The sequence below is a fragment of the Nicotiana tomentosiformis genome, chromosome 5, assembly GCF_000390325.3.
Source record: "Nicotiana tomentosiformis chromosome 5, ASM39032v3, whole genome shotgun sequence".
Taxonomy (NCBI): domain Eukaryota; kingdom Viridiplantae; phylum Streptophyta; class Magnoliopsida; order Solanales; family Solanaceae; genus Nicotiana; species Nicotiana tomentosiformis.
The window spans coordinates 90,437,644-90,450,813 of NC_090816.1; the positions used below are offsets into that span (position 1 = coordinate 90,437,644).

A 13,170-nucleotide genomic window follows, 5' to 3' on the forward strand; every position below is an offset into this window, starting at 1 on the left:
ATTGATGACAGAAATGGGATTAAACTTCTTTTTGTTGTCATAATGAAGGAATTTGGCATCTCAATTGCAGAACATTTTGAAAGCCACCTAATAATTTGTCACGACCCAAATCTCAACATATCGTGATGGCGCCTATTACAGTATTAGGCAAGCCGACAATCACAAAATAACTATTCATTTTAATTTAAAAGCATGATATATTGAGTTTAGCAATGAAAATCTCATAAATAACCGAAAGGACTAACTGTGACTCAAATACAAAATCGTCCAAAATCCGGGTGTCACCGAGTACAAGAGCTACTAAATATCAACATAGTCAAAACTTCTAATACAACTATCTGGAAAGATAGAACAGTGCTAAATAAATTGAAAAGAAGGAGACTCGAGGTTTGCGGATGCCAAAGCAGCTACCTCAAAAGTCTCCAAGCAGGAAATGTTCCAAGTCTAGCAACCACCGTGCTTAGAAGTATCTGGATCTGCACACGAAGTACAGAGTATAGTATGAGTACAACCGACCAAATGTACTCAATAAGTAACAAGGACTAACCTTGGGCTGAAATCAGTGACGAGCTCAAAAAGGTACAGTTTGTACACAGTACAAAAATGTAGACATGCTTTCAAGTTTAACAGTTTAAGCTCAACACTGATAAAATATGAGGAATGTTACATCTCAATATCTATATGTCAAATGTGCATGTCACATGTAATGCATCACATTGTTAAACTCATGTACTCACACTCTCAGAGTACTCAATATGACTGTCTCAACTCTCACTCATCACACTCAATCACTCAATATTATACGGTACTTGCGTTCACTGCTGGTATGCCAGATTCCGGAGGGGCAGATCCTTCCCAAGCGCTAATATAAAGCCAATATGGCCTGCTCTGGCTGCAATACGATCCCATAATAATAGATAAAACCTATAAGTCTTAATGCGGAGTGCAACCCGATCCATAATAATAATAAATATAAAGCCAAGAAGGCATGTTGTGACGTGCAGTATGATCCACAACATCACTCACAACACAGCTCTCAGGCCCCAACTCAGTCATCAATCTCTCCAGTCTCTCGGGCTTACAATTCTCATGCCAATCAACCCAAACAATGATACGTGATGTAACAATAAATAACAATAGAGACTGAAATATGATATACAAATGATGGATGCGACTAAGTACATAATTCCAATTTAAGCAAATAATTCAACAGCAGAAATGACCTCAGTGGGTCCCAACAGAATAAGCATATAGCCTGAACATGATTTCTAACATGGATTGCAGCTCAATTACTATAACACATAGGAATTACATGAATAGCAACAAGACTTGATAACTACACAATACCATGAAAATAATCGGGTCATAATTACCATGGTGCATGCCCACACGTACGTCACCTAGCATGTGTGTCTCCTCAATACCAACCACATAACATATATTTTAGGGATTCATACCCTCATAACCAAATTCAGAAGTGTTACTTACCTCAAACCGCGTAAATCCCTACTCCAACAAGCTCTTGGCTTGCAAATAGGCCTTCGAACGACTCGAATCTAGCAACAAATAACTTAAAACAATCAATACAAGCTATATGAATCGATTTCATCCGATAAAGCTAAGCTCTTTAACCAAAGTCAAAAAGTCAACCTAAAAAGTCAACCCCGGGCCCACGTCTCAGAATCTGACAAAATTTATAAAATCTGAACACCCATTCAATAATGAGTCCAACCATACCAAAATTAGTCAATTCTGATCTCAACTCGACCTTCAAATCCTCAAACTATAGTCTATGAAGTTTCACAAATTTTTCCCAATTTTTCCAACCCAAAATACTAATTAAATGACAAAAATAATGATAAATTCAAGTATAATAACCAAATCCGAGTTAGAATCACTTACACTAATCAGCTCCTTGAAAATCCATTCAAATATCGCCCAAATCCGAGTTCTCTAGCTCAAAATATTTAAAAAATGGGTTCAAACCCTCGATTTTGAGATTTAATAATTGTTGCCCAGATTCCCTTCTTTGCGAATGCGGAAAGAGCCTCGCGTTCGCGAAGCACAAAACTCAATCGCCCAAAAATCCTCTTACCCGAATGCGATGCTTCACAGAGCTCTACCTACGTGAACACGTCTCCCTGACCGCGAACGCAAAGACTTAAGGCTTGGTGCCCAAGCCGGCCTCATCTTTCTACGCGAACCCGAGCGCCTCCTCATGATCGTGATGCACAATTTCCCTAGACTTTCGCGAACCCGATGCCTTATTTATAAACACGAAGAACAATCTTCACCAGCCTCCCAGATACTCTTCGTGAGCGCGAGACCTCTCTCGCGAGCGCGTATAAGGAAACTAGACACCAGAAAAATCTGCAGCTCAACAAGGCCAAACTCAATCCTCAATCAATCCGAATCTCACCCGATGCCCCACCCAAACATACCAACACATCCTATAGTATCATACGAACTTAGTCGTACCTCAAATCACATCAAACAACATCAAAAATACGAATTGCACCCCAATTCAAGCCTAAAGAAACTAATGGATTCTCAACTTCTACAATCGATGTCGAAACCTACCAAACGACCTCTAATTGACCTCAACTTTTGCAAATAAGTAATAAATAATACAACGGACCTATTCCAACTTGCGGAACCAAAATCCGAGCCCGGTAACAATAAAGTCAATGCTTGGTCAATCTTCTCAACTATCCAAACTTCAACTTTTTTAACTTTCGCCAATTCAAGCCAAAACCACCTACAGGCCTCCAAATCAATATCCGGACACACTCCTAAGTCGAAAATTACCATACGGAGCTATCGAAACCATCGAAACTTCATTCCAGAGTCATTTACATATAAGTCAACATAGAGTTAACTATTCTAACTTAGGCTTCTAACCTTGAGACTAAGTGTCCCAATTCATTCTAAAACATCCTTGGAACCAAACCAACCACCCCGGCTAGTCACATAACAACAAACGAACAAAAAATAATCAATAAATAGGGTAACAGAGCTACAATACTCAAAATAACTGATAGGGTCGTTAAGTTCTCCCCCTCTTAAACAAACGTTCGTTCTCGAACGGGTCTAGATTCATACCTGGTGTAATAACCCGACCGGTCGTTTTGCTCTCTAGATCCCCGTTATCCTAAATAAGACTCCCCGTATGTGTTTTTACTATTGTATGACTTGCGTAGATGACTAAGTACGAGTTTAGAAGGGTTCAGATTGAAATCGGAACACTTAGTTCCTTAATATTGGCTTAAAATGGTTAAGTTTGACTTGGGTCAACATTTTTAGTAAACGACCTCAAAACCGGGATTTGATGGTCCCAATAGGTTTGTATGATGATTTTGGACTTTGGCGTGTATTCGGATCGGGTTTTGGATGACCCGGGAGTGTTTCAGCACCTAAAGTTGAAAGTTAGCGCATTGAAGGTTTTAAAGTTCTTAAAATTTAGTTTGAAGTAGGTTTTGGTGTTATCGAGGTCCGTTTGAGATTCCAAGCCCGAAAATAGTTATGTATAGTGATTTAAGACTTGCATGAAAGATTTGGTATCATTCCGAGTAGTTTAAGTATGATTCGGCGCGTTCGGAGTAAGTTAGAAAACTTGAAGTTCATAAGTTGATTCCATTTAGTTTGGAGTGTGATTCTTAGTTTTGGTGTTGTTTTCCATGTTTCAAGAGGTCGAGCAGGTCCGTCTTGTGGTTACGAACTTGTTGGTATATTTGGGCGAGGCCGAGGGGGGCGGGTGCCATTCGGACGATGCGCGGAACTCGTTCGGACTTAGAGAAAATAGCTGAATCAGCAGAGGCTCTCATGCAATCGCACCTACGAGGAACCAGCCGCATGTGCCAGCTCGCAAAAACGAGCCAACGACCGTAGAAGCAAATGGAGTGGACTGCCCAGTGGTTGCAGAAGCGAGGAAGGGACCGCATCTGCGAAGGTGCAGATGTTAGGAAGTTGATCGCAGAAGCGGGAGGGCGCGCGGGTGCGACGCTTGTGCCGCAGAAAGCGGGCTCGCAGAAGCGAGACTTCGCTGCAGAAGCGGGAAGGGCATACCTGGGCATGGTCCACATCTGCGAGGCTTTGTCCGCAGAAGCAGCTGATGTTCCGCATAAGCGAAAATCGCTGGGGCAGTAAGGTTCTTTTAAGACGGGACTTAGGCCATTTTGGTTCATTTATTTCACTTCTTGGGCGATTTTGGAGCTTCTTAGAGAGGGGTTTTCTCCTAATACTTTGAGGTAAGTAATTTCTATACGAGATAAGTTTAATACATGTATTTTTGGGTAGATTCTTAGCATATGTAGAAATTGTGAGTTTAGTTGAAAAATTTAGGTTTTGATAAAAATGGGATTTAACCACAAAAATGATTATGGAATTGAGTGAAAATTATATATTTAAGTTCGTGAGGCTATGGATAACAATTACCTTCAAAAATTTCCGAAATTCGGGCACGTGGGCCCGAGAGTAAATTTTAAGAATCTTCCAATTTGGGTTGGGTAATTACTCTAATAGATAAATTATTAACTTTTGAGCGTATATTAATTATTTTATATAATATTTGGCTAGCTTTGGATTGTTCGGCACCAAGTTGGGTCCTTAGAGTGAATTTGAGGCCTGAAAGTGAGCTTTGAGACGAGATAAGTCTCTTTCCTAAACTTGTAAGAGGAAATTTACCCCATAGGTGATTTAAATTACTATTTGCTTCTAATTGTGGGGGCTACGTACGCACGAGGTGATGAGAGTCCGTGCGTAGCTACTAATTATGTTTATGTTCGGGTAGTTTAGGACCCAAATCATGAAATACTTATAATGTTTGCACCTTACTTGTTAATTAAAGTACCTAAATTATATTGGAACTTGATAGAGGAATTGTAAAAGACCGAATTTCACTTACTTGAGTTTTGGCTGGTTACTTGACCATTAATAGAAATTATGCTTCTTTGTGTATTAGCCTTGTAATAGCTTTTAAATCGAATGTTCATAAAGTATCCTCTCTTCTTGTGGAGCGGGCCGAACACCTCAGCAGAAGAATAGATGCATCTATGGTTCATGCCGCTCGACCCTATTCTGGATCGGGCAGTATGACCTCGGTATAAATCGTGCGTGATAATACTCGGAGCCTAATTATACTTGATATTATTTTATGGCTTGAGAGGTTATAATTATTTAATGACATAAATTGACTTGGGATTTACTATTAGAGAAAGAATTGTTTATTCACTGCTTGTTATTGAGTTATTATTATTGTTCACATAACCCATGCTTATATAGAATTTATGTATTTTATTGTTAGTCCATAATAAGTATCGATGTCAAACCCTCGTCACTACTTCTTCGAGGTTAGACTAGATACTTATTGGGTATATGTTATTTATGTACTCACACTACACTTCTGCACTAATCGTGCAAGATTTGAGGCAGGTACATTTGGCGGTCACATCATCGCGCACCCCCGTTACCCCGAGGCCTAGTGGTGAGATGCTTCCTGAGTCGTTCGGCAGCACCTAGAGTCTCTCTTTTGCATGTATTTTCTGTCTACTTTTATTTCAGACAGTAGTTAGAGTTTGTATATTCTACTAGTTGCTCATACACTTATGACACTAGGTCTTGGAATATGTACTAGTAGACTTTATGGTTTTGGAGTATTTATGTCACCGTATTTGTTCACTCATTAGCCTTTGTTTTACTTTATTAAATTTTTCTACTCCTAATTTTCTTAATAAATGGAATTCAACTACTTGAAAATTTTATTAAAAAGAGCAATTACATGATTAGTTCATCGTTGGTTTACCTAGTGGTGACGTTGGGCGCCATCACGGCCTATAGGAGAAACTGAGTTGTGACACCTGGGGTCTCAAATAGGCGTGGATATCTGCTCCTCATCTCCCGCTCGGTCACCCAAGTAGCCTCCTAGACTAGCTGACCTCTCCATCGTACCTTCATAAGTCACCGACTCCACATCATAAGTCAAGTCCCCATCTAACTGAACCGTGCTGAAGTCCAAAACATGAGACGGATCATCGAAATACTTCCGTAGCATGGAAACATGAAACACTGGATGAACACTCGATAGACTAGGTGGTAATGCAAGCTTGTAAGCCACCTCTCCAATCCTCTCAAGCACCTCAAAAGGGCCAATATACCGAGGGCTCAACTTGCTCTTCTTCCCAAACCTCATAACACCCTTCATGGGTGAAACTCTGAGCAATACCTTCTCCCCCACTATGTAGGAAACATCACGAAACTTCCGATCAGCGTAACTCTTTGTATAGATTGTGTCGTGCGAAGCCGATCCTGAATCAACTTAAACGTTTCCAAGGCATCCTGAACCAAGTCAGTACCCAATAGCCTAGCCTCACCCGGCTCAAACCAACCAACTGGAGACTGGCGTCGCGTCCCATACAAGGCCTCATATAGAGCCATCTGAAAACTCGATTGGTAGCTGTTATTGTAGGCAAACTCTGCAGGGGGCAGAAATTGATCCCAAGAACCACTGAAATCCATGACACAAACGCATAGCATATCCTCCAATATCTGAATGGTGCGCTCGGACTGTCCATCCATCTGAGGGTGGAATGTTGTACTCAACTCAACCATTGTAACTAACTCTCGTTGCAATGTGAATTGCGTGCTCCGGTCTGAAATAATGGACACCGGCACACCGTGAAGGCGAACAATCTCGCGGATATAGATCCCAGCCAACCGCTTCGAAGAATAGGTAGTCCTAACTGGAATGAAATTCGTGGACTTAGTCAACCGCTCCACAATCACCCAAATAGCATCAAACTTCTTCAAAGTCCGTGGGAGCCCAACTATGGAATCCATGGTGATACGCTCACATTTCCACTCAAGAATCTCAAGCCTCTAAAGCAAACCGCCCGGCCTCTGGTGCTCGTACTTCACCTGCTGACAATTCAGGCACCGAGCTACAAACCACATTATATCTTTCTTCATTCTCCACCACCAATAGTGTTGTCTTAAGTCCTGATATTTGCCGCACCCGGATGAATGAAATACCGCGAACTGTGGGCCTTCTCAAGAATCAACTCACGTAACCCATCTACATTGGGTACACAAATCTGACCATGCATCCGCAACACCCCATCATCCCCAATAGAAACCTCCTTGGCATTGCCGTGCTGAACCGTGTCCTTAAGGACAAGCAAATAGGGGTCGTCATATTGATGCTCCTTGATGCGATCATATAAAGAAGACCGAGAAATCACGCAAGCTAGAACCCGACTAGGCTCCGAAACATCCAACCTCACGAACTGATTGGCCAAGGCCTGAACATCTGATGCAAGCGGTCTCTCACCAATAGGAATGTGTGTAATGCTACCCATACTCACCGCCTTTCTACTCAAGGCATCGGCCACCACATTGGCCTTCCCGAGATGATACAAAATGGTAATATCATAGTTTTTTAACAACTCTAACCATCTCCGCTGCCTCAAATTTAGATCCTTTTGCTTGAACAAGTGTTGCAGACTTTGATAGTTCGTAAATACCTCACAATATACGCCGTAGAGATAGTGCCTCTAAATCTTTAATGCATGAACGATGACTGCCAACTCCAAATCATGAACGGGGTAGTTCTTCTCATGAGGCTTCAACTAGCATGAAGAATAAGCAATCACTCTACCCTCCTACATCAAGACACCCAATACCAATCCGAGAAGCATCACAATATATTGTATAAGAACCCGATGTTGAAGGTAAAACTAGAACTGGAGCTGTGGTTAAGACAGTCTTGAGATTTTTAAAGCTCTCCTCACACTCATTAGACTACCTGAATAGGGCACCCTTCTGTGTCAACCTGGTCAAAGGTGCTGTAATGGATGAGAAACCCTCTACTAAGCGACGATAATATCTGGTCAAGCCAAAAAAACTCTGAATCTTAGTAGCTAAAGACTGTCTGGGCCAACTATGAACCGCCTCAATCTTATTAGGATGCACCTTAATCCGCTCACTGGACACCACGTGCCCCAATAACGCCACCGAACCGAGCCAAAACGCACACTTGGAGAACTTAGCATAAAGCTTCTCCTCCCTCAATGTCTGTAGTGCAATCCTCATATGATGTGCATGCTCTTCCTGGCTACGTGAGTACACCAGAATATCATCAATAAATACTATGAAAAACGAATCAAGATATGGTTGGAATACACTGTTCATCAGATGCATGAATGTTGCTGGGGCATTGGTCAGCCCAAAAGATATCAGAAGGAAGTCATAATGACTATAGCGGGTCCTAAATATCGTCTTCAGAATATCTGAGTCTCGAATCTTCAAGTGGTGATACCCCGACCTAAAATCAATCTTAGAGAACACTCTAGCTCCCTCAAGCTGGTCAAATAAGTCATCAATGCGCGACAAAGGATACTTGTTCTTAATTGTAACTTGGTTCAACTATCTATAGTCAATGCACATCTTCATAGTACCATCCTTCTTCTTCACAAACAGAACCGGTACACCCCAAGGCAACACACTAGGCCTAATGAACCCCTTATCAAGAAGCTCCTGAAGCTGCTCTTTCAATTCTTTCAACTTTGTTGGAGCCATACGATACGAAGGGATAGAAATGGAATGAGTGCCCGATACCAAGTCAATACCAAAATCAATGTCCCTGTCGGGTGGTATGCCTGACAGGTCTACAGGAAATACATCCGGAAAGTCTCGCACTACTGGAATAGAATCAATAGTAGGAGTATCAGCACCAACATCCCTCACAAAAGCCAAATTTAATAAATATCCCTTCCCAGCCATCGGTTGGGCCTTCGGATATGAAACCACCCTATTGGGAACATAGTCCAAAGAGCCCCTCCACTCGATCCTAGGTAACCCCAGCATCGCCAACGTCACGATCTTAGCGTGACAATCCAGAATAGCATGACATGGGAACAACCAATTCATGCCCAGAATCACGTCAAAATCAACCATATTAAGCAATAAGAGATCAACTCTAGTCTCAAATCCCCCAATAGTCACCACACACGATCGATACACACGGTTCACAATAATAGTAGAATCGCCCACCAGCGTAGATACATGAACATGCAAAACTAAGGACTCACTGGACATATCCAAATAACGAGCAAAATATGATGATACATACGAATAATTGGAACCGGGGTCAAATAGTATGGAAGCATCCCTGTGGCATACTCAGACAATACCTGTGATCACTTCGTCTGAAGCAAAGGCCTCTAGCCTGGCAGGAAAAGCATAGCATCGAGCCTGACCGCCACTTGATCGGCCTCCCCCTCTAGGGCGACCTCTAGCTTCTTGAGCCCCACCCAAGCTGGTTGAGCGGCTAGTGAAGTAACTGGTGCGGAAGTCATTACCTGACGTACCCCTCTGATGAACTGGACCTCCCAAGAGACGGGGACAATACCTCCTCACATGTCCAAACTCCCCGCACTCGTAGCAACTCCGATCTGTCAATGGTGGTAGAGACCGAATCGGACCTCGAGAACCAGAATAGCTACTAGAAGGACCTGGTACAGATGAACCATGCACTAATGGAGCACGAGATGAAATCTGAGCTGGGAGGGCAATGAGAGATGACTGACCCGGATGAGCACTGTATGAACCATGGCTAGCTAATACACCACGATGAATCGGACGAGCCATCTGATCGGGCCTATAAGGACGACCCTTGTTGTGGTGGGACTGCCCTCCAAAAGAAACACCACTGAAACCACCCGAACCACGAGGCCTCTTGTGATTTTGGGATTGATGTGATGCCAGCCACGTAGCCTATATCCATTCCATATTATAGAATGGCGCCAATAGAATTAAAAGAGCTAAATGAATAACTAAGTGATTTGCTAGAGAAAGGTTTCATCCGACCGAGTGTGTCTCCTTGGGGCGCACCGGTTCTCTTTGTCAGAAAGAAATATGGATCGCTGCGAATGTGTATTGACTACTAACAACTCAAGAAAGTCACAATCAAAAATAAATACCCATTGTTAAGGATAGATGATTTATTTGATCAATTACAAGGTGTTAAGTTCTTCTCCAAAATTGATTTGTGATCCGGGTACCATCAATTAAAAGTAAGGGAGTAGGATATTCAAAAAATAGCTTTTAGAACCCGGTATGGGCACTTTGAATTTTTGGTAATGCCTTTCGGGCTAACAAATACCCCGGTAACTTTCATGGATCTTATGAATCGGGTCTTCAAGCCGTTTCTTGACTCCTTTGTGATAGTATTCATTGACGACATCCTTGTATATTCACGAAGTCGAGAGGATCACGCTGACCACCTCAGGGCAGTTCTGCAGACTCTTCATCAACACCAATTATATGCAAAGTTCTCGAAATGTGAATTTTGGCTTGAATCTGTTATATTCCTAGGTCATGTTGTCTCCAGAGAAGGAATTAAGGTCGATCCTCAAAAGATTGCAGCGGTGAAGGATTGGCCTAGACCTACTACTCCAACAGAGATTCGCAGTTTCTTGGGTTTGGCCGGTTATTATAGGAGGTTCGTGGAGGGGTTCTCCACTCTTGCCTCTCCATTGACTAAATTAACGCAGAAGGCGGTTAAGTTCCAGTGGTCCGATGCTTGTGAAAGGAACTTCAAGGAATTGAAATCAAGGTTGATTCGGCGCCGGTATTGACCCTACCAGAGGGTACCGAGGGGTTTGTGGTGTATTACGATGCTTCAAGGATCGGTCTTCGGTGTGTATTAATGCAATATGGTAAGGTCATAGCATATGCTTCAAGGCAACTTAAGAATCATGAAAAGAACTATCCAACTCATGACTTAGAGCTTGCGGCTGTGGTTTTTGCATTAAAAAATTGCCTTCCTCTCCTCACGCTCCTGATTACGGATCTGCTCTAGCCATCTAGCAATATCAACTACCTCGTCGAACCTAGCACCCGATGCAATCTCCTGAGTCATGACGAAGCGCAGTCCATAGTTGAGGCTATCAATGAACCTCCTAATCCTCTCCCCTGTGTGGGAACCAACCAGGTCGCGTGACAAACCAACTCTGAAAATCTCATCTAATACTGGGTCACAGACATACGCTCCTGGCGTAGCTGCTCAAACTGCCTACACAACTCCTCCTTGTGGGTCTGTGGAACAAACTTCTCTAAGAAGAAAACCAAGAACTCATGCCACATAAGTGGTGTAGCGTCGGCTGGCCTGCTCAACTCATAGGCTTCCCACCATCTGAAGGATGCCTGCAATAGTTGAAAAGTAGTCTCCAAAATACCTGCCGTGTGAAGGATCCGCTGGCACCTGTTTAAGAAGTCTAGAGCATCCTCTGACTTAAACCCACTAAACGCTGGAGGCCTGAGCCTCCTAAACCACTCTAGCCTCTTCTGCTCCTCATCACTCATAGGTGGCATTAAGGATGTGTACTGGTGGAACGATATGAAGAAGAACATTGCTAAGTTTGTCGCCCAAAGTCCTAGGTGCCAGCAGGTGAAGGTAGAGCACCATAAGCCCGGAGGGCTAATGCAGACTATAGAGATCCCGACGTGGAAATGGGAGGCGATAAATATGGACTTCGTCATGGGTTTACCTCGTTCTCATCATAAATTCGATTCTATATTGGTGATAGTCGATAGGCTCACGAAATCAGCACATTTCCTACCGGTCAGATCTACATATATAGCCGAAGATTAGAGTACGGGCTATGGGAGTTTGAGCACCTCCCCCGGCCTGAGAAGTGGCTGGTGCGATCAGAACTGAAACTGCATGAGCAAGGCTAGCGCATACAGTCAATATCTGGGCCAGATCCTCCTGACGGCCTGGAATCACAATGGGCACAACTGGTACCTGATCTGGTCCCACCAGCTCAACCACATATGGTATCTGCTCCTGAGCTGGAGCAATTGGTGGCTCCACAGGTGCTGCTCTAGTTGTTGTACGAGTTGCATCTCAGCTTTTACCCTAATCCCAGCCTCTCGCGGCTCCTAGCTGGTGGTACTAGTGGCCGTCCACCCGATCCGGTAGCACGTGTCCTCAGCATCTATAAGAGATAAAATAACAGAAGTTTAGTTTTCAGAATCAACAAATCTGCACGACAAAAATAAAAGAAAGTGAAGTTTTCCTAATGGTTCAGTAGCCCCTCGAAGATAACTATAGACGTATCAGTACCGATCCGCAAGACTCTACTGAACCTGCTTATGACTCGTGACACCTATGTAACCTAGGCTCTGATACCAACTTGTCACGGCCCAAAGTTCAACATGTCGTGATGGAACCTTTTACAATATTGGGCAAGCCGGCAATCACAAAATAACTACTCATTTTAATTTAATAGCATGATATATTGAGTTTATTAGTGAAAATCTCATAAATAACTAAAAGGACTAACTGCGACTCAAATACAAAATCTCCCAAAATCCAGGTGTCACCGAATACATGAGCTACTAAATATCAACATAACCAAAACTTCTAATACAACTGTCTGGAAAGATAGAACAGTGCTAAATAAACTGAAAAGAAGAAGAGTCGAGGTCTGCGAACACCAAAGCAGCTACCTCAAAAGTCTCCAAGCAGGAAATGCTCCAAGTCTAGCAACTATCGTGCCCAAAAATACCTAGATCTGCACACAAAGTGCAAAGTGTAGTATGAGTACAACCGACCAAATATACTCAATAAGTAACAGGACTAACCCTGGGAAGCAGTGACGAGCTCAGAAAGGTACAGTCCAAATTCAGATAATAACAATACATATATGACAAAAAAATGACAGTATTAACTCACATAAATCTCATGATCAGTTTTTACACAGTACAAAAATGTAGACATACTTTCAAGTTTAACATTTAAACTCAACACTGATAAAATATGCCAAATAAGACTGATATGAGGAATGTTATATCTCTATATCTACATGTCAAATGTGCATGTCACATGTAATGCATCACAATGTTAAACTCATGTACACACACTCTCAGAGTGCTCAATTTGTCTGTCTCAACTCTCATTCGTCATACTTAATCACTTAGTACTATACGGTACATGCGCTCGTTGCTGGTATGTCAGACTTCGGAGGGGCGAATCCTGCCCAAGCGCTAATATAAAGCCAATATAGCCAGCTACGACGTGCAACCCGATCCCAGAATAATAGATAAAACCTATAAAGCATGCTTCGACGTGAATCCCGATCCATAATAATAATATACATAAAGCCAAGATGG

The 13,170-nt window shown here is 42.5% G+C and overlaps 1 protein-coding gene across 1 annotated transcript; it reads right to left on the bottom strand.

Moving 5' to 3' along the window:
- Window positions 1–9,174: 9,174 nt before the first annotated feature.
- LOC138892774 (uncharacterized) lies at window positions 9,175–11,367 on the bottom strand. The gene is made up of 3 exons (XM_070176511.1): window positions 11,043–11,367; window positions 10,817–10,968; window positions 9,175–9,768 (listed from the first exon to the last, which is right to left on the bottom strand). The coding sequence occupies exons 1-3, from the start codon at window positions 11,365–11,367 to the stop codon at window positions 9,175–9,177; spliced, it is 1,071 nt and encodes a 356-aa protein (XP_070032612.1).
- Between the last annotated feature and the right edge of the window lie 1,803 nt (window positions 11,368–13,170).